The sequence below is a fragment of the Stigmatopora argus genome, chromosome 1, assembly GCF_051989625.1.
Source record: "Stigmatopora argus isolate UIUO_Sarg chromosome 1, RoL_Sarg_1.0, whole genome shotgun sequence".
Lineage (NCBI taxonomy): Eukaryota > Metazoa > Chordata > Actinopteri > Syngnathiformes > Syngnathidae > Stigmatopora > Stigmatopora argus.
Window position 1 is genome coordinate 4,103,353 of NC_135387.1, and position 21,225 is coordinate 4,124,577.

Here is a 21,225-nt window from a genome sequence, read left to right on the forward strand (position 1 = left end):
TGAACAAACATTGCGACAAAACAAGTGCTCAACAAGCACCTACTCACCTCCAGGGGAAAATTGATTGGCGCCCATCTTTGGACTGCCTCGATTTCGGGGTGACATTAAGAGTCCTGGCTGGGGGGCACCCATCCGAGGGCTCCCTGAAGGGCTATTCAAGCCACTAAGCCCATAGCCCCCGCTACTCTGAAAGGGGGGCTGATGTGGGTGGTGCTGCATGCCTTGGGTTGGGTTATTCATTGGACCCAATTGACTCGTATGCCCCATCTGACTCATCTGCATCATGCGGTTTGCCATACCCCCACTTCCACCCCCACTATGTCCTCCAAACGCAGAACAGCCACCCATCTGACCCATGTGACCCACATGCCCCATGTGCCCATGCTCGTTCATTCCAAAGCCTCTGTTCGTGCCACCCATGCACCCCATCACCATCCCACTGCCAGGGTTCATGTTCATCTGGGCATTCGGGTTGGGGCCTCCCATGGGTTGCTGTCTCATGGTGTTGGACAACATGTTTCCACTTTGTGATGAGCGGTAACCATTCGGTTCTCTGGAAAAAGAAATGAGAAAGAAAGAAAATAATTAAATGCATTCATGGCAACCTTGATTTTTAAATTGCTGTAGCTCAACATGAATCCAGGTAAAATATACTGTATTCATTGGATTTGAATCTTATTCTGCAGGTCTTTGTTGTATAAAAAGCTCCTTCAGTTGCTACTTCAGATTTTATGAAAGGCTTTGATATTAGACATGCTTGTTCTTCTTAAGGCGTTGAGATGTTTGGGAACACTATCTATATATCTGACCTCTGGAGTAAGTGAGTAGAGATGAAGCCCTGTGGCTCGTTACTCATAGGGTGACGGTACAGTTTGCTCTTTGTCTGGGCTGTGACCGGAGTGCCATCAGACAAGGAGAAGCGATACAGCGGTGTCTCGGCATGGCCTTGCAAAAAGGCTGTAAAAAAGAGGGGCTTGTTGAGAAATTGCACTGTAGATGAGGTTCCTTGGTTTGTATGTTTTTATGTTTGTTCCTTGTTGTGTATTGCACCTTCATGATAGTGGCGTTTGTGAGACCAGGGTTGCCCATCACTGTGCTGAAGGAACATCTGGATGCAGCGCCTCAATAAATCCTCCCAACCGGGACGCACTGATGCTCGCAGAGAATTCTGGTCAATCTGGATCAGTTTTCCTACCAGAGAGGACAAATGCAGGAAGAGAAAGTGGCAGAAGAGAAGATTCGTCACACTTGAAGACCTGTTCTTTGGTGAAATCGTTCGGTGTAGGTCCTCACCCGAGAGCTCATGCCTGGTATTGAAGCTTTCTGTTCTCTCCATAGCTGTAACCCGACGAGCCACACAGATCATACATGACTGCAAATCTGGTAAAGGGGGAGAGCGTTCAGTTATTTGTTACAACTATATGTCAAGATTAAATATTGTAGTAATTATTTCTGTGCCGGACATTTCCTTAACTCTATATAGGGCACTCATTCAAATCATTGGCTGTCACTGAATGCATGAGAAACCCAATCTATTTTGATTGGGAGGTCAGCAGAGAATACTCACTGGCAGCGAATGATTATTGCCAGTTGTCCCAGTTTAAAAAAAAAGTACTGGCCATCTGTTAATAAGTTAAATATTGCACCATTTAAAAAAAAAAGAGAAAATAAAATCAACTTTAATGTGTTAGTGTTTATTTAATCCATATACATTGGATTGATTTTTTTTCTATTAACAGTATAAAACATATATAAACATATAGTAATGATCAATTATTATATATATATATATATATATATATATATATATATATATATATATATATATATATATATATATATATATATATATATATATATATATATATATATATATATATATATACATAATAATAATTTGGCCACCTGATGGTGTAGTGGTTCACTCAAGCGTGGGATCGATTCCTGCCCGGTGGCAGTATGATTGTGAGTGGGAATGGTTGTCTGTCTCTCTGTGTGCCCTACGGGTGACTGGTGACGAGTCTGGGGTGCGGTCTGCCTTTCTGCAGGGATAGGCACCAGCAACCCCGGCAACACTTACGAGGATGCGCGGTATAGATGATGAAAGAATGAATAATAATTTGTTGTTTTATTTAATTAATAAGAATAGTCACTTCCTAAGTAAAGGGCCAAGTTGAAGGTTTTTTCAACCAAAACTCAGTCAGTACTAAGTAAGTAAACTAAGTATTTATTCATTAATTTTCTGGGCCGCCCATCCTCAAAAGGGTCACAGAGCCTATCCTAATCAACAATGGGTAGGAGGCGAATACTTTGAATTAATTGCCAACCCACCGCAGTGCACAACGAGACGAACAACCATTCACACTTACACTCATATCCAAAGATAATATAGTGTTCAACCAGCCTGTCATGCATGTTTTGGGAATGTGAGAGGAAACCGTAGTACCCGGAGAAAACCCAAATAGGCATTGGGAGAACATGGAAATTCCGCTAAGGAAGGCTAAAACCCACCAGGGATTTAACCCTTAATCTCAGAACAGAGGCGGCTGAGCTAACCAGTTGCCCACCATGCCACCGTAAAGTGAATTGGAAAAAAATAATTTTGTTTAAACATTTTTTTTTAGAGTATTAGTATGTTTTCATGTCAAGTGGTAGCATCAAACAATTTAAGATAGAATGATACATTTTAAGTTTGTAAGTATATTAAATATTTTTACCAAGTTTACTGTTCAGTCAACGTTCAGATCCCATCTATCTTCAGATAAAATTAGTTAATCCAAAGATTTGACAAAAAGATTAGAGTGTAAGAATAATAATTACAAAGTATGTATTTCTTCAACCATAACATGACAATTTACGACCTGAGTAGTAGATGCATTTTAATGTAGCAGATACTTTTCGTTGCTTCTTATCTTTTTGCTATATAGCCTTGGTCTCCTGGCACAACTTCACACATCACTCTTTGGTCTTTGGGCAAAAGTAGCTGTGAGATTGTGTAACCTTGATTTCTTGTGTCATCTAATGAGTGTTCTAGACTTTTCTTTGATCATTTGACACAACCTGTCCTGTTATTGATTGTATTAAAGAAAATAAATGTGTTACACTCAATTTATATACATGGCTCATGTTACTTTTTAATTTCTTATCATTTCTGGGAGGGGAAAACATGCCAAAAGTGTCTTAAAAAGCAAAATAAAAATTTGTAATGATGAAAAAGTACCTTCACCCTCCTCAATCATGGCCTTTGGCTGAGTAAGGGCAAAACACTGCATGGTCTCGTAACGTGGCCCCCCTGTGCTTTCCTCCATAATGCCATGGGCGTGGCCAAATTTGACAAGCATTCGGCAATTGAAGGTGTGGCTTTTCTGTCGGGCTGCTTCGTTACCCCACGACACTCCATTTACTAGAAAAGACAAAAAACAGAGCACAGACTTACTGTCTATACAGTCAAAAGTAGCAATAGCCTTAAAGTAAAGAAACGGACCATGCTGAAAAGTACATTTCCTCATTCTGATTGAGAAGAGAGTGTTCCTGACATTCAGATCCCATCTAAATGGAGCATGGGATTATTGTAGCTGAAGTCTCGATTTCCAATACCTCTCCTAAGTGTACTCTGTGACGGGCAGAGGGCAGGCACACACTGTCATCTATTCTCATTAGGGTCCTGACTCCTTATTACATTCGCACACTACTAAGCGCGTCACACATACACGGCACGGCATGAGTGTGCAGGGGTCACCTTCTGGGAATGGGAGTGGAAGAACACAGGAAAACTTCATGGAGAAAACAGAAACCTTCTTGTAAGGTCTCATCAAGACCTTGAATTGTTGGCAAGAGCTTCCTGTCTGGCAGGTGTTGGGAGGATATGGACTGAATATGTCAGTAGTGTAGTCTAATACAAGAAATCAAATCCTAATTCAAATTCCTAATTTGATGGATCATTTGGAGATATTGTTGATTCTAAAATTGTCCAAATCCTCTTTTTCAGACTCTTAAATATTTTCTTCATTCTTTTTTATTAAAATGTCGTTTTTTAAACAAAAAGGGGAAATTATGAATTGACATTAAAAACATGCCACATGGTCCTTTTATTGAGTTTATTGTGTAATCGAACTGTATATTGTGTGGTCAGTGGTAATTCTGAAGGAATGTGCATCGAGGGGTCATTTCATTCACAGCTCCGGAAGCCTAATGATTGCTGCGAGCGGCAGACCGAAACACAATAAGGGGTGGCAGTGCAAACACAAGCATATTGTCAGAAAGCCAAGTGTGGGATTCAGCTTATTTGACAGGCATGTCTGGTTCAATGAAGGTGAGAAAGTCAGAAAAAAAGGTCAGATAAGAGGATAGGAATGCAGGGAGGTGTAGCATAAAAGTGGCAGTCTCAGCCAAACAAATATTCCTAAGCAATCAAACTCATGAATTAAACACTTCACACAGTCATAGAGATTAGTGAGAAAAATATCCTAAATAATATTATCGCTGGCATATCAATATAATAAACAACACAAAGGCACTTAGAAACTCTTTGGAGTGAAAGGGAAATCATGTCAAGGTGCATTATTCAGCAGTAAGTACTTTCCAGATGGCTGCCAGGGGATCTGAATAAAACTCAAGCCTGTTTTACACTGTCCGGACCACTGAGTGTGACTGACAGCTGCGACTATACACTGCTTGCTTCCCGCCGAGTGGGTAGGTGCTTCCACTCACATGTGTTTTTGTCAGGTGTGCTGTGAGTTCTTTGAAAAGACACTTCCCTGGAGCTCCTCATTATGACGAGGAAGAAAACACAAAGGAGCACAAACCATAACGGAGTGGGTTCATGCCTGTGAATAAGTCAGGTAGGCGTATTCTCTTGGGCAACATTGGTGTCTACCTTTGCCCTGTGGGTTTATTATTATCAGTGAGCGCCTAGATAGCCTGATTTTTTTAATACCTTTCTAAACCAACCTCTATTATAGTACATATTAAATACATCAATGCTATAGTTAAACAATTTAGCAAAAGTGATAGAAAAAAAATCCACTTTGTTGGCAACACATTCAATAAACAGTTTGAAGTCAGGGTCAGACAATAACTTTCTATTGTTTTGCTTTATTTGTTGATTGGGGCACAGTCATGAATCAAAGTAAAATAGCCATTTTCTAACTTTCAATAAAGTTGGAGGGGGGAAAAACCATCCAAAAATCCATGATCCATGACATTTTCTATCAATAATTCACCCATGATGATATGACCGGATTTGTTGATTAGCTGGTCATATAATGTGACACACTGAAACCTTACCCCAAAAGATATAGTCCCTTTCTGAAACTGTAAAGTCACTCTTAACTTGCAGATTGAGTGACACATTAGTGCAAAGGTGTCAAACTCAAGGTCACAGGGCCAGATCAAGCCAATCACATGATTTTGTTTGGCCAACGATAGCAAATCATATGCAACCAGTTCATATCTCTTTCGAAAACAACAAAATTAGCTATTGCTGTCATTTAAAAAAAAAAAAAAGTTGAGAAAGTGCAAACTTTTGTTAACAACTCCTTTGTAAAATAAATTGAATAGTTGTCAAACAATGTTCATATTTGCTTCTGCTTTCAAAACCAGGTATCAATCTGTCATGCATTTGTAATTCAATGAGGCATTCCTCTATTTTTATGGGTTGACAGTCATTTACGCCTTGAAAGAGAAACAATGTGACAACCAATTGTGTGTATCAGTGTGTGTTCATGTTTGAATCTCACTGTTAGTCTTGGGCAGGTTCTTGTGGAACTCCTCCCTGTCTTCTTCATGAAGAATGTTGTAGACGCTGGTATTGATGAGCTCATCCTGCTTGTACTGCAGGTACTGGGTCACGTTGTCCGACACAAACACAATGTTACCCTCTCGATTCACCACAAACAGGAAGCCATCCAAAGCCTGGAAGAGTGCCGTGATGGGAGTCAACACTTGTAGAGTAGAGGGTTGATTTGACATTGAGTAACTGAACTCACCTGTAGCAGAAGAGGCCCTAGGTGGTCTTTGTCAATGACCCCCTGGCCTGTTGAGGACACGTCGGATTTCTGAACATCATCGCTGATTGAAGCCTTTCCTGTAAGGGAAGAAAATGCAAATGTATCAAAACACATGGGAAAGCTCACTGGCGTTCTCTATTCAAGCTAATCCGGCAGGGGGCAGTGTTTCTTAAGCATCAGTAGCTTTTTACCCCCACATAGGTAAAAGAGGGAGGCGTCTGAGGGGGCAGGTTTCTCTAAGGAGCCCAGCAAGAAGAGTCGAGGGCTGGGTGCATGTGGAGCAGGTAGTAGCCATTCTCATGCTTTATATTCAGTGTTAGACTCAGAGAAAGTGTCTGGTAGGCGGACTCGGGGAGAGGTAGCGTGGCATAGAGCCGGAAGGCTCTGCGAGCTGTAATGGTGCCGGGGAGTGAGTCGAGGCACCTGAATTAAGAGAAAGGGGGGTGATGCTGGGAGAAGCCGCCAGAGAAACAGATGGCTGCCATAATAAATGATGCTTGGAAAACTGCATTTGGCGTTGACTTTGCTCAAAATCTGGCCACTCATTTGGATCCCAGGCTGCATCAACATACACATAAACAGCGAATGAGGTACTGCCTATATTCGAGAGCTGAGAAGTTAAGGGAGGAGTTGATAGAAATAAAATGAGACAGGAGAGATGAATTTTGTGAGAAAACGGAAAAAAGAAAAAAAATCTATATGACAAGTATGTGAAAGTGAGAAATAGAAAAGGTAGGGAGCTCATGATGAGTCCATAAGCCTGTGGCATGTCTGTCTTCACTTCCTGTAACTATGGCAACCTGTCAGCAGCCAGTCAGGGCCAGCTGTAGCCTCTTCCCCTTCCTGTCGAGGTGGCAGACTCCAACCAAGCCCCCCATAAACACAACAATAACCAAGCCTTATTCTCTCCTGTAATTAAGCTTTAAATTGCTTGTGGCTAAGAGTTAAAAGATCTCCACTAATAGGAACAAGACTTAAGAGCGTAACTTCATCACAGGTGATAATTTGCCACATAGCGGCGGATGTGGTTTACTGAATAAAAAAATACTTATTAAGAAAACTCACCCTGTTCCTTGATCAGGCGGATCTGCCGCACAGTTTCTTTGAGGATTGCACATTTGTCCGGTTTGACATTGAAACTGTCGATATCACTGAGGTTGGCTGAGATCAGCTCTGCCAACTCCTCGATGTACTTGCTTTCCTGCTCCCGCCGCTTCCTCTCACTCCTGCAGGTGGTAACGTGCAGCAGTAGGTAAACGCAGTGAACAATGACCTCTCGTAGGCCATTTATTTGATGCTCTTCCACTATTTATGCTCTCATGTCTTGTTAACTAGAATGTATCCTGTTTTAATTTGTAAGGTGTGTTGCTTAAGTAGGATTTTTTGCTGATTCCATTTTTTATTTGTTTTGTGGGGGATGTTCAAATTTGGCGGCCTGGTGGATGAGTGGTTAGCGTGTTGGCCAGCGTGTTGGCCTCACAGTTGTGGTCCTGGGTTCCAATCGAGGTCGTACCTCACGTGTGAAGTTTTCATGTTGGGTTTTCTCGGGGTTCTGCAGTTTCCTTCAACATCCACATTCAACCAGCCTACTATGCATGTTTTTGGAATGTGGGAGGAAACCTGACTACCAGGATAAAGACCCACGCGGGGAGGACGAGCAAACTCCCCATAGGAGGACTGACCTGGGATCGAACCCAGTACCCAAGAACTGTGAGGCTGACGCCCTAACCACTGGGTTGGACACTCTAAATTGTCCCTAGGTACGAGTGTGAGCGTGAATGGTTTCCTGGTGCCTTGCGATCGTCTGGCCAACGATTCAGGGTGTCCCCTGTCTCTGGCCCGAAGTCAGCTGGGATAGGCTCCAGCACTCCCGTGAACCCTGTGAGGATAAGTGGTTCAGAAAATGAATGAATGAATGAATGTTCAAATTTAAAAAATAAATGTGTCTTGTAGGTGAAAAGAACATGCCATGATGTGGCATGCCTGTGAATTGTTACACGTCAAGTGCCAGTGTATATGGAAGTAAATACACTGCCTTGGAGCGGTGTCTCAACATTTTGTTAACCTGATAACTTTGTGTAAGTTATCAAGAAGGTATTTTCTGCACCTCAGTCGATTGTTTGTATCAGTTGTTTGTTTTGTCGAACACCCATGACATTTTTGACCTAGGGATGACCTATGTTTTTCACGCATAGGGATTGCATGCATACTACATAGGCGTCAGGCAGATATCCGATTTATATCCACATAGGACTAACGGATTTGAAGGAGAAAAAAAAATCTGACTTGGGTTGCCTGTTAAACACTGCATGAAAATAAAATGGATACTGTTGGAACAAAAAGTGGATCTGAACACTTTTCTTCTCTTTATGCAGGCCAAATGTGAATGCAAATTGGCTATTGGGCATGAACAGAATACTTCTATTTTTATTCTTTTTCACAGGATAAATTGTTTCAGTTCATGAGCACTTTTATGAACGAATGTACATAAAGAAATTCATAAACTAAGGTTTCATTGGCATGTAAAAAGTAAGCATTTACACTAGAGGTAAGACCTTGAGCCCAAGCCCAAGCCCGACCCCAATTTCGGGCCTAAAACGTCAATCATTACTTCGTGATCCGGCCGGGTCGGGCCGGGGGTTCTCTCTCGCTGAAAAAATGTACTTTACTGAAAAACGATGTGTGGTCGCTCTCGCTGACTTTAAAAAAATTAATAAATTCAGTGGTACCTCTACATACGAGCACCTCTACATATGAGCAGCTCGAGATACGAGGACAATTTCGAGCAAATAATTATCTCTAGATACGAGAAAAATTTCGAGATGCGAGAAAGCCAGATGGCCAAGACATGAGAGGCTGTTTATCATTGTAGGGCACTGTTTTTTTGCCGCATCTCTTTCGTGTATAACAGATATCTACGAGCACTGGGCGGAGCTTGCATTTTCTCGTGTTTTTCCCCGTTAGTCAATGCATAATACAAAGTGAACAACAATGGATCCAAAGCAAACAGGTGGAATGAAGAGTTGTGCAAAGAAAAGGCGAACGTTGACAATCAACATTAAGCGCGAAATAATGGAAAAATATGAGAGTGGGGTACATGTCAGAGAGCTTGCTCGTTGTTATGGATGATATCGTGTCACTTGGAAATTCCTTGGGGCTGGAGGTTAACGAGGCAGATGTGAATGATCTAATCGCCGAGCACCACGAAGAACTGATGATACAGGATTTAATCGAACTCCAGGAGAGTGAACATTTGGAGGTGTTGCGGGAACTCAGTAGCAAGGAGTAGGTGGAAGAGGGGGGCTGTCTACAAAGGATATCAAAGACATGCTAGCAAAGTGGCAAGAGTTTTCTAAATTTGGAGAAAAGAGGCACCCTGACAAGCTGGCAAGTGGTCGCGATATTTGTCAATATTCAAAATACAGTAATACATACGAGTGCCCAAACATACAATGAATTTGAGATAAGAGTAGAATTCCGAGCAAATATTTGTCTTGAGATGCGAAACAAATTTTGAGATACGAGCATACGAGACAGCCAGGTGGCCGAGATGCGAGAGGTTGCTTATGATTTCAGCGCATTGTCTTTCTCGCCGCATCTCCCTCGTGCAGAGATCTCTACGAGCACTGGGCGGAGCGAAGCATTTTTCCCGTGTTATTTTTTGCGTAAGTCAGTGCAGAATTAAGGGAAATGCAATGGGTCCAAAGCAAGCCGGTGTAATGAAGGGTAGTGCAAAGAAAAGGCATATGATGACAATCAATATTAAGCATGACATAATCGTAAAACAGTGTACGCGTGACTGAGCTGGCTCTCCAATACATATGGAGAAGAAGGAAGTTCGCCTCAAAAGTCGTGGTGGAATACATTAACCTCTTTGCCTTGGTTATTGCACAAGAAGGTTTAAATTTCATGTAACGTAAGATTAAACTTTTTTAAGTGTTGTATATTGGAATCTAAGTTCATTTAAGTTAAATTTAAAGTTTAAATTATGTTACGAGCGCATTTGTCAAGTCTCTCTCGCTCTCTCTTTCACTCTCTCCCATCCGCGTTGACCTGAATAATGTTTCATTATAGTATTAAACTTTTTTTTTTCCAAGATGGCGCCGTCACGCGGCAGCCGGTGGCAGTAGCTCTGGCCACTCTTATTTGTTTTTCGTGTTTTACAACTTTTCTATCTTTTTTTATTACATTTTAATATTTCTTAATACATTCCTTTTGACTTTACTTTGTGCTTTACAACTTTCTTTGTTCTGTTAGCCTGGCTTCTTTCTGCTAATTCTTTTTTGGAACCATTCAGCCATGCCTACGCTGTCATACACATGGGACTAGCTGTGAACAATACGTAGCAGAAGGAGCAACACCTCAATGCCGCTGGAAATCCAGAGCTGGACAAAAGTGCCGGGAGAAGAAGCGACGCTTCAGACCAACCATTCCATCTATTATTATGGGGAAAGTGAGATCCCTCCCCGATAAGATGGAAGAGCTGTCGGCGCTTACCAGGCTGGAAACGGAGTCGAGGGGTTGTACTCTGCTGCTGTTGATTCTTCAGCTCCAGACTACTGACGGACTGTGCGGATAAGCTAGGAAGAGTGACTCTGCATATTTTCAACCTCGGTCACAGTCTGCAGAAGTTCCCCATCTTGTGGAAGACTTCCTGTGTGTGGTTCCAGTTTTATCCAACTCTACAACGTTTTTTTCTCGAGTCTGTGTCCGTTTTTGCTGCTGCAGCCAGGATGGCACCACTCAGGTGGCAGCCGGTAGCGGTAGCTTCGTCCGCTCTGGCTCATTTTGTGTTTTTGCTGCTTTTCTGTCTTAATGATTTGATTTAATGATTCTTAATGATCCCATATACTTTGCTTTGTACTTTGTAACTTTTTGCTTTGTTGTTCTGCGGCCTTTGCGACTGTATTGTCTAACTTGTAACTATGTGTAACTATGCTTTTCCTGTATCTGCATTCTCACCCTCTTGCTACTGTGACAATCAAATTTCCCAAATACAGGTTGAATAAAGTTATCCAATCCAATCCATTCTAAAGATCATAACCACTAGTTATTTGTTACTCTGTTAGTAGATGATGAATTACAACCAATAAAAATATGTTTTTCCATTGTAATATCCTGTTTTGGGGTGTTTCTTTTCAGAGGGTGGGAACGAATGAATTTGTATTTAGTTCATTACTATGGGAAATGTTGATTTGAGATACGAGTAAATCGACATTCGAGCTGTGTCCCGGAACGCATTAATCTCTTTTGTCAAGGGATGACTGTATTCATTCATTCATTTTCCGAAACGCTTATCCACACAATGGTCGTGGGGGGTGCTGGAGCCTATCCCAGCCAACTACGGGCACCAGGCGGGGGACACCCTGAATCGGTGGGAAGCCAAAGGCAGAATACAAGATGGAAAACCATTCACGCTCATACCTAGGAGCAATTTGGTGTGCTCAACCAGCCTACCCTGGATGTTTTTGGGACGTGAGAGGAAACCAGAGTACCCAGAGAGAACCCACGAAAACCCAGGGAGAACACGCAAACTCCACAGAGTGAGGACCAACTTGTGATTGAACCCTCAACCCGAGAACTGTGACGAACCAATAGGAATTGGGACGCCGTAGGCAAAATATGTTAAATATATTGTTTCAATGAATTATACTATATTTGACCAAATCAATTTCTTAAAATCACTGAAGAACCATAGAATTACTTATTTTTCAGATGAATGTTAGGACTCACCCGAGACCAGGTGTGTCGCAAGTGGAGAGTTTGCGTTTCCGGTTTTCTGAGAACAGGGGTTCCATGGAGTTCTCCCCCAAACTGCTCATCATGTACACATATCAGCACCTGCAGCAAGGTAGAAATTAGGTTTTACAAATATTCTTGACACAAACATTGATGACAAACTGTCTTTGAATCTCATGTGGATGCTGTCTGCAAGAAGGAACATTACTGCCCAGCACTTTCAGTTCAAATGGATCAAACCATCAAAGGCAACATGATCATTCACATTCAGCCAGGTATCATGAAGACTACTCTTATTGTGCATTCTAATTCACGTTCCGCATCATTGATTTAAGAAATATGTCAATATCACTGTGTACTTTTTTTATAATATATTTTTCAAATTGATGATAGTGATGTTAGTATGAATTTACTATCAATTTGGCATAACAGTGACTAGAGGTATACATTGGTTGGTGAGTATATTCAGTTCGCACATACACCTAGTGAAAATGCAGGACAAAAAGGCTGAAAGATTCTTTGTCACCTCTGCGATTGGGCTTCTAATTAAGAGGATCATTAACTAGTTTGTTCTATTTGGCTATTGTTGTTTTCTGTGGCATAAATTGTTGGACCGGCGTGATTGCTGGCTGTTTCTTGTTGCTGCTGGCGCCTAAATAATAGCTCTAGAAGAGCTAAGCTTTTTTTTTTCCTTGTGCAAGACAACGAATTATGACGCTATTGAATCCGGTATTAATAACATGGGCTGCAAGTTGTAAATTGTAAGCTCTGATTGGTCACTTTCTTTGCTAGAGTGACAGCGATGGGCACTGAGGAGAGGTGGGAGGAAGGGAGAAAGTGAACACAACTAGACAAGACAGAGAAAAAGCGGAGGACTAGAAACACCAGGAAGAAAAGAAGCAGTAGTGAAAAGGGGGTGGGCGGCATGTGGTCAGTAGGGACCAAGAGACAGGCATGTCAAGCAGAGAAACAGGTAGGAGAGAAAGAAAAGGAGAACAAGTGTGAATCCTGCAAGCACGCAGGTGTGCTGCAATGAGTGGCCTGAAAGCCATCAGTAACCCTCTTAACCTTCACAGCCAAAGCAGTGTTTTCATTTCATTGATTACATGGTTATGCTCTGACAAGAGTGCCTCTGCTGCATAACAATTCAGACCAATGGCAGCAGTGAGATGGCGGTGTCTTATTTATGATCACCCTGTCACCCAAAGCCGTCAGCAAATCGTTTTCTTTATTTCTCTGAAATAGAGAAAAGTCAACACACATCTTGGCTAAATCTTAGCTATAGTAGTATACTACACTTTGGAACTTATTAAAGATGATAGACAAGCCAAATCTGCTCTAAAAAACATTGACCACAGAGTAACTTTGACATATCACCAATTACAAGATTGAAGCTAAGGAAACAGATCAACTACCATTCTACTGTTGTAACTTCAAAAAATGTTAGACAATGCTTTGTACACTAGGATTTTTATAGTTCTTTTTGATAGTTCTAAATCATTTGAAATGAAAATGTCCCCATTGATGTCTGTACATGTTTATTGTTTTCAAAATTAAATAGGGCAAACTAACGCGAATTCCCATTAGCATGTGAACGCAGAATCTCGATCTCTTTTGACGGCTTGCTATCTGCATGTCTACCTGCCTGCTGCTTGTAAGTTGACGCCAGAGAGGCACAAAGTCAGTGTTAGATAGATTGCCTTCCTTTGCCACTACCACTCCAATCCATCTGCCCGCCCACATACCAACCTCCTGATGGAGCTCTCCAAAAGGCAGTTGTTCTAATTGTGGAGTGAATAAAATGGCCCTAGAGAATAGTTGATTAGATGGTTGCAGAATGCCCAGGGGAAATGGGTCACCTCCAGCCTGGCGTGGACTGTCCGCTTTTTCCAGTGCAGGGAGAAAGTCAATTACACGCCACAGGCAGTAGGACCTGGTGGCAGAGAGGCAGCCTGGCGATGCCGGGGATAATGCAGCAGCAGGGGAGCAGTGGCAGGAAGAACAAGGGAAAATGGGAGACGGCGTTAACAGTGCTGAGGCAGAGATGGTGATTTTAAAAAGCCATGCAGCTGAACTTAAGCCTAAAAGGCCACAGCAATAACACCTATCCATGTTAGTCTGGGTCCAAAAACATACAAATGCTCTCACTAATGATGCAGACATGCTGCAAAGAACACAACTACAGGGATGCAAGTATACCTACAAAATTAATTAGTTGCAGAAGTTTTTTCATAACCTGTATTTTTAGTTTTTTACAATGAATTAGCATAATGTGTTCCAGAATCTTTAGTATTACCCACTATAAACCCTTTAAAAATTATAAAACTATACCAATTTGTATAAAATATGCAAATGTATGTATGTATGCAAAAAAAGAGCAAAAGTAGAAGAAAACTATTTATTAAGCCGTTGAAATGTGAAATTGTTCTCTCTCTCTTTGCTTTCTTAGAGGTTTGCCCTGAGACAGAGAGAGATGTTTAGGAAATTTACTAAGATTGTAATGCTGTTATGTAAGGAATGGAAAGTAATAGAGGCAAAGCTTTAGCTCTGATTAAACGTGGGGGTCTAATGTATAGTTTGGTAGGTCCCATTTTTATATAGCCACGTATACAATATTTTGGTGACGTAAAATTTAAAATCAATCTTAAGAAAATGGTGGATGGTCTGCTCATCGCTAAATATATTTAACTGCTTTTTAGTGGCTGGTGATCCATTTCCTGTTATCATTGCCTTTGGGTTTAATGGAACAAATGATCATTAATGGGTTTGAAATAAAGAAATTAATGTTTAGTGCAACATTCAGTATTTTTTTTAAACAATTGGTGTCCAAAATGGATCATATTTTAGTTTCTTTTATCAGTAAGGAGCTCCTCAAGAAGTGTTTGAAGTGCCTTTAAAAACGAAAATAAAAATGTCTCGTAATTTTGACAAAGCACAGGGTAGTGTTGTTAAAATGCCTGTCAAATTTCATAATCTCTATAACTTTGTCATAAATTTAGCATACTCAAACGGTAATTTTTCCCTTTTAAAAATGATTAGCAACTAGCTGCTGAATCACGCTCAGGTTTTGGCATTGCTTTGATTTCACTTGGAAACGGGAAGTCTAAATGTTTAATACAAAAATGTTAAGAAAAAAAAGTTTCATTTCCCGATTGTTTCACCAGATCAAAGGAACCCCCTCCCATACAATATGCCAGGTTTGCCACAATTGTTATTCATGAGCAAGCTACTTTTCCAGTGACCGAGCCAAAATGACATCGAGTAATCCCTCGAATATCGCGGATAATGTAGACCAGACATGACCAGATAATTGAAAAACCGCAAAATAGGATCACCCCTATTATTAATACCATATTACAGTTATACCTCGACATCCGAGTGCCACGGCATACGAGCAATTTGAGATACGAGTAAAATTTTGAGCAAATATTTACCTTAAGATACGAGACACATTTTGATATACGAGCATACAGCCAGGTGTGGCCAACGCGAGAGGCTGCTTTTGAGAACAACATGGGCACTGTCTTTCCCGTCGCAACTCCCTCATGTAATGTTTCTATGAGCACTGGGTGGAGCGTAGCATTAGTCAGTGAAGAATGGCCGAACTGGCTCGCTAATACGAGAGGAGTATACTACTTCTCGTTGGCAAGTGATCGTGTGTTGTCCAATTGTGAGGACATTTGTGTGCATCATTTTCAGAATATTTTGAAGGGAAGACAAAAGCAAACAACCCTCGATAAGTTCCTTTTGAAAACCTATAGAACCAACCTGGGAGAAGAAAGGTATACAAATGTAAAACAAAATTAGAATTAAGTTTAGTGTATGGTTAGATTACATTTATTTTTGAGTGTGTCTGTATCGCAATCCAAGTTCATTTAAATATTGGGTTAGCCTGGTCTATGCAGTCATTGCATGTCCCTGCTCATCTTTACCATCTTGCTGGCCTCTAATGAATTCATCCTGTTATTTGTGCAATAACACCATAAGCAGCAGAGTATGAAAGAAAGGGAGTGTGATTTAGTAAAGTTTCCGGACGCACTCCGGTGGCATCACCTGCAGACGGAGGTAAAAGATTAATGCTCTTCTCCAGCCACAACGGCAGGCAGAGCACAGGACATAATTTGATTTTGCCTCCTGTATACATGCTGCTTCCTCACCCTTTATTTTCTCATCTGCCTGAAAAACACCCTTTTTTGTTTCCCTCATCTTGGAGCCGCAACAGCACAACACACCTACTTTTTGTAAACTCAGACAAAGTCTCAAACCCGCCAACACACCTCCAACAAAACATTAGCATCAGAAAATACAGGCGGCTCTGTGTTTTAGGTCAGAATGTTGCAAGAATGTGGCAACAACAAGAAACTCTAACCTGGTACAGCGTTGCATACCTTGGCATGAGGTGATGGACAATCAGAAGCACCTCACCCTACCCACCACTATGGTGGCTGGTGAGTAAAATCAAGCGGGAATCAAAAAGAGCATAAAATGTTGGAAATAATTATATTGCAACATTATATATTACAATATAGGATTTCAACACACAATTGCAGTACCCAATACTCATGTAAAGGAAGGAGGTTTATTTAACCTCATGTCAACTATGCAACAGTGATTCACATGGCTTATTCTAGATTTTTTTGGGAGGATGTTTTAGATCCCACCTTAATTTTATTTTATTTTTTTCAAGCGAAGAAAAAAAGTCATGGGACCAAATCTGCTTGAAAATGTGACTTAGACAGGAGTGGGCAAACTATTCCAGAAAAGGCCACAGTGGGTGCAGGTTTTCGTTCTAACCTATAAAAGGTAACCTTTCCACCAATCTGATATCTTAGAAGTTTGCATCTTCTACTCGGGCCTGCGTGGGTTTCCTCCGGGTACTCTGTTTTTCTCCCACAATCCAAAAACATGCATGGTAGGCTGATTGGACCCTCTAAATTGCCCCTAGGTATGGGTATGAGTGTGCATGGTTGTCCGTCTCCTTGTGCCCTGCAATCGGCTGGCCACCGATTCAGGGTGTCCCCCGCCTCTGGCCCGGAGTCAGCTGGGATAGGCTCCAGCACCCCCTGCAACTCTGAGGATAAAGCAGTTCAGAAAATGAAATGACAGGAGAATATTTGAAATATGTATTACTACTCATTCAGCACTTGCCACAAAATGTGTCAAACTTTCCTTGATCAAGGAAGTTAATAACAGTTAATAACATCATCGTAAACTTAAACACTTTTCCAAAATAATGGTCAAAGGGTATTTATGTTTGTACGTTTATTTTCTATCGTTAACAAATAATAAGCCTTGCGTGAAGGTCTTACTCTACCACGGGCCATGCTGATATTGTTACGATCGCGCCGCATCGTCGTGGCGCGATCGGGAATGGATTAGGACCCAGGCGCGGAAAGCAGGAGGGGAATCGAGGCAGTTTGCTTCAAACAACATCTTTAATAATTCAACTGGGATCTACAAATCAACAATGGCTTGGAATCAAAAACGGCAGCATGCTGAGCGCATGCAGGAACAGAAGTAATGATCCGACAATGGTACCAGGACTCATTGATCCTTAAATACCGTATTTTCACGCCTATAAGGCGCGCATAAAAGTCAAAAAAAATCTCCAAAATAGACAGGGCGCCGTATAATCCAGTGCGCTTTATATATGGACCAATAATAAAATTGTTATCACGATAAAATAAAATAAATCAGTCAATAGGACAACTACGGAAACCAGCCCCCGACTCTATTTTCCCGTAGATAAAGTACTGCGCAGTGACTGCTGGGATATAGAGTTCTTAATACACCCAGTTCTTCAATACAGTTAGTATGATGGCAACCACACTAATTTGGTGCTGGCCGTCATTTCGGCTGTATTTACCAAAGAAATCCTGCCGCTAAATGTTGGCGTCAACAGAGCATTCAAAGCTAGACTGTGAACTATGTATATATATATATATATACACAACAAACTACTCCAAGCAGCCCGACTCTACTATTTTCCCGTAGATAAAGTACTGCGCAGTGACTGCTGGGATATAGAGTTCTTGCGCGCAACACCCACACGCTAAAAACACGCTTTAAAAAGGCAACGGAAGCAAAACTGAGTTCGGTTGTACTTTATTTAGACATTTTACAACTTACTCACGTCATCATCACCCACAAATCCATCAAAGTCCTCATTTTCTGTGTCCGAATTAACAATTGCCCAAATGAGTCTTCCAAAACGCTGGGTCCCGCGGTTATAGTTCTTAAGCCTCCGGGAATGACGGCAAGCTCCGAGTTATTATATATAATATATATACATAGTTAACAGTCTAGCTTTGAATGCTCTGTTGACGCCAACATTTAGCGGCAGGATTTCTTTTGTAAATACAGCCGAAATGACGGCCAGCACCAAATTAGTGTGGTCCACAGGAGGGTCTGGACCTGGTATCTAACCCTCGATTTGATGCGCTAACCACTCTCCACCGGTTTATTAATCATTTATTTATTACCACTTCAAATGGATTGGATGTGTTGCAAGTGCTAAACTCTCAGCACAGGGATGACTGGACGCCATACAATTTTTTTTTTTTCATCATATGCGCCGTTCAAAGCGGCTGCTAGTTGCAGTGGCTCCCCATACCCTCACTCGTATTCTGTGTTTTTAGGGCTTTTTTAGAGCTTTTTTATCCTTTATTTTTACATTTTATTGTCTCTTAGGATTTTACTTGTTACTTTGCTTTATATATTATATTCCAAACTTTAATGTTTTAAAACTTTACTTTCAAGACTCTACTCCAAGACTCAAGTTGTGCGAGAGGCAGTCTTTGAGCTATTAGTTGGACACCTGGATTCCCCTGGACCTGGACCTCCCCGCGGAGTTAAAGAGGAAGAGAAGAGGATGCAGAGCTGGACGAAAATGTCAGGAGAGAAAGCGACGCTTCAGACCCAGCATTCCATCTATTATTATGGGGAACGTAAGATCTCTCCCCAATAAGATGGAAGAGCTAACGGCGCTGACCAAACCAACGACAATATCGGAATATCTGCATTATGTGCTTCACGGAGACCTGGCTGAATGAACTAATTCCGGACTCTCTCGTCTCCTTGGACGGTTTTCAGCTGGTGAGGGCGGACAGAGATGCTGAGGAGAGCGGTAGGAAGAAAGGGGGGGGACTAGCTGTTTTTATTAATAGTAGATGGTGCAGCCCCGGGCACATTACTGTGAAGGAGCGACTCTGCACTCGAGATATCGAGCTAGTAGCTGTTAGCATCAGGCCGTTTTACATCCCCCGGGAGTTCTCGCACGTTATCATAATAACTGCGTATATACGTCCCTCGGCCGATGCGACAGTCGCCCGCGAGCTGCTTCACGCCACTGTGTCCCGGCTGCAAACGTCACACCCCCAGTCTCTCCTTCTGATCTCTGGTGATTTTAACCATGCTCCCTTGGCTTCTACTCTCCCCACCTTCACTCAGTATGTGAAGTGCCACACCAGGGAACAAAAAACTCTGGACCTGCTGTATGCCAACACAAAGGAGGCATACACCTCAGTCCCCCTCCCCCCACTGGGCCGCTCAGACCACAACCTGGTCCATCTGATCCCCACCTACATCCCTATGTTGAGGAAAATAAAACCTATGTTGGAATTATTGGATGAAGAAAAGGAGAAACCAGTGTTTTCAAAGAAAATAGCACGAGCCAACTTCACGTGCATTAGTAGAATGGGAAGTGGGTTGATTCTGGGACTACTTAATAGTATACAATGTAAACAAGTGGTGACGGTTGATATTACATTCAAACCGGTAGCTCGTAGCGACATCTGGTGGTGGTGTGGTGATAATAGATTGTACGACAGGTTGCCATTCAACACTACTGGCTATTGTGCATCTGTGTCACTGCTTCTGCCTATCTCCATAACAAAGATGTCTGCTCCTGAGAGGTCACTGTAGCAGGAAACGTCCTGCCTCAGCACTGGAATGGCAGAGCCAAGCGGTCCGCTCTTGGATGGGGCGATGGGGACCCAACCTACATCAACAGCACCGGGGTTCCCCGAGGTGTACCCGATGAGTATAAGCTCGCTGACCAAATTGCACGACTCCAGAACAGGACGGAAGAAGGGTTTGCAGCCATCCATGAAGAGTTGTCGGCTACCTCCTTGATGGCCTTCAGGATTGCTGTTGACATGCTCCTGGCAGAGAAAGGTGGCGTGTGCTCCATCTTTGGCGACCAATGCTGCACGTTCATCCCGAACAACACAGCAGCTGACGGGAGCTTAACCAAGGTCCTGGAGGGCCTTCGATCCCTCAACAGCAAGATGAAGGAACATTCTGGAATCGACACCTCAATGTGGGACGAATTTGGTAGCATGTTTGGCAGATACAAACAGTTGGTTGTATCAGTTCTAATGCCATTCTCACAACTTGTGGATGTTGTTGCATTCCCTGTATTCGTGCGTTATGTCAAAGATTAATAACAAATGCCATAGAACCAGTCAAATCAGAAATGTATGCCTTATTGACATCTGAAGGCGAACCACGGGACGATGACGATGACGACGACGAGTCTGGGGATGATGAGGAAATGCAGTTCATGGGACTGCCTGACCTGTTCCCAGATCCTAAAAACTATGGCATTGACTTTTGAGTGTAACGTTTTTCTGTTATTTTGGTGATCCTGTGATGCGAAAATCTGAAAAGAAGAGGTCATGGGTGATGATATTTTATAGCAGAATCCGGATAAACAGGGGGGAAATGTTGGAATTATTGTAAATAAGTTATCCTGATTCTGGTATGACTGTCGAAATGCTTGCTAATAGAATTAGAGGTGTCTTGAGCCCTGGGGAAAGTTTCACCTTATTCAACAAAGAGGAACTGCCCCAGGGGTCTGGAGCCTGTTTGAACCATTGTGTGAAGATTGCGGGAGATCGGGAAAGAGACTGTAAAGGTGTTATCTTAAAAGAGCATATGGTCATACATCAAATAATCTTTTGTAACTAAGAGATACCCCTCTCTTTCCTTTGATCAGTTTGAAACTTCCTGTAACTTGACACAATAAGACACAAGGCGAGAGGAGACATCTTCAGAGTGTGTCAGAGGATTGCGACCGAGCAGTCCCCGACCCTCTCACTGCAAATAAAGTTGACTCAATTCTCTGTGATTTCCTTCTTTCAGATTGGTGATACAAATGTCTGGTGTTTAAACCTAACAACCTACCACGAGGATCATACAAAGATGGACCGAGGAGACCAGCATGGTACTGAGGGACTGTTTTGAGACCACTGACTGGGAGGTGCTGTGCAATTCACATGGTAATGACATTGACAGCTTGACCCACTGCATCACAGATTATATTAACTTCTGTGTTGAGAACATTGTACCCTCCAAGAAGGTCCGTTGTTTCTCCAACAATAAGCCGTGGGTCACCAGGGATCTAAGGGCCCTCCTGAACAAGAAGAAGAGGGCTTTTAGGTCTGGGGAGAAAGAGAGCCTGAAAATGGTCCAGAAG

General features: G+C 42.1%; 1 protein-coding gene across 7 annotated transcripts in view; it reads right to left on the minus strand.

The window, feature by feature from the left end:
- LOC144078105 (nuclear receptor coactivator 3-like) overlaps window positions 1-21,225 on the minus strand; it is a 63,632-nt gene that overhangs the window by 9,997 nt on the left and 32,410 nt on the right. For 5 of the 7 annotated variants that reach the window (XM_077606585.1, XM_077606510.1, XM_077606348.1 and 2 more), the window contains exons 2-10: window positions 11,742-11,849; window positions 7,074-7,234; window positions 5,988-6,085; window positions 5,739-5,913; window positions 3,221-3,403; window positions 1,294-1,380; window positions 1,051-1,191; window positions 810-957; window positions 48-553 (exon numbers count right to left, since the gene is read on the minus strand). In XM_077606585.1, coding sequence (XP_077462711.1) covers window positions 48-553; window positions 810-957; window positions 1,051-1,191; window positions 1,294-1,380; window positions 3,221-3,403; window positions 5,739-5,913; window positions 5,988-6,085; window positions 7,074-7,234; window positions 11,742-11,833 — 1,591 coding nt within the window. In that variant the 5' untranslated portion in view covers window positions 11,834-11,849. Of the gene's footprint in view, window positions 1-47; window positions 554-809; window positions 958-1,050; window positions 1,192-1,293; window positions 1,381-3,220; window positions 3,404-5,738; window positions 5,914-5,987; window positions 6,086-7,073; window positions 7,235-11,741; window positions 11,850-13,496; window positions 13,700-21,225 lie in introns of all 7 variants that reach the window. The other 2 variants (XM_077606385.1, XM_077606394.1) reach the window with 2 other exon arrangements.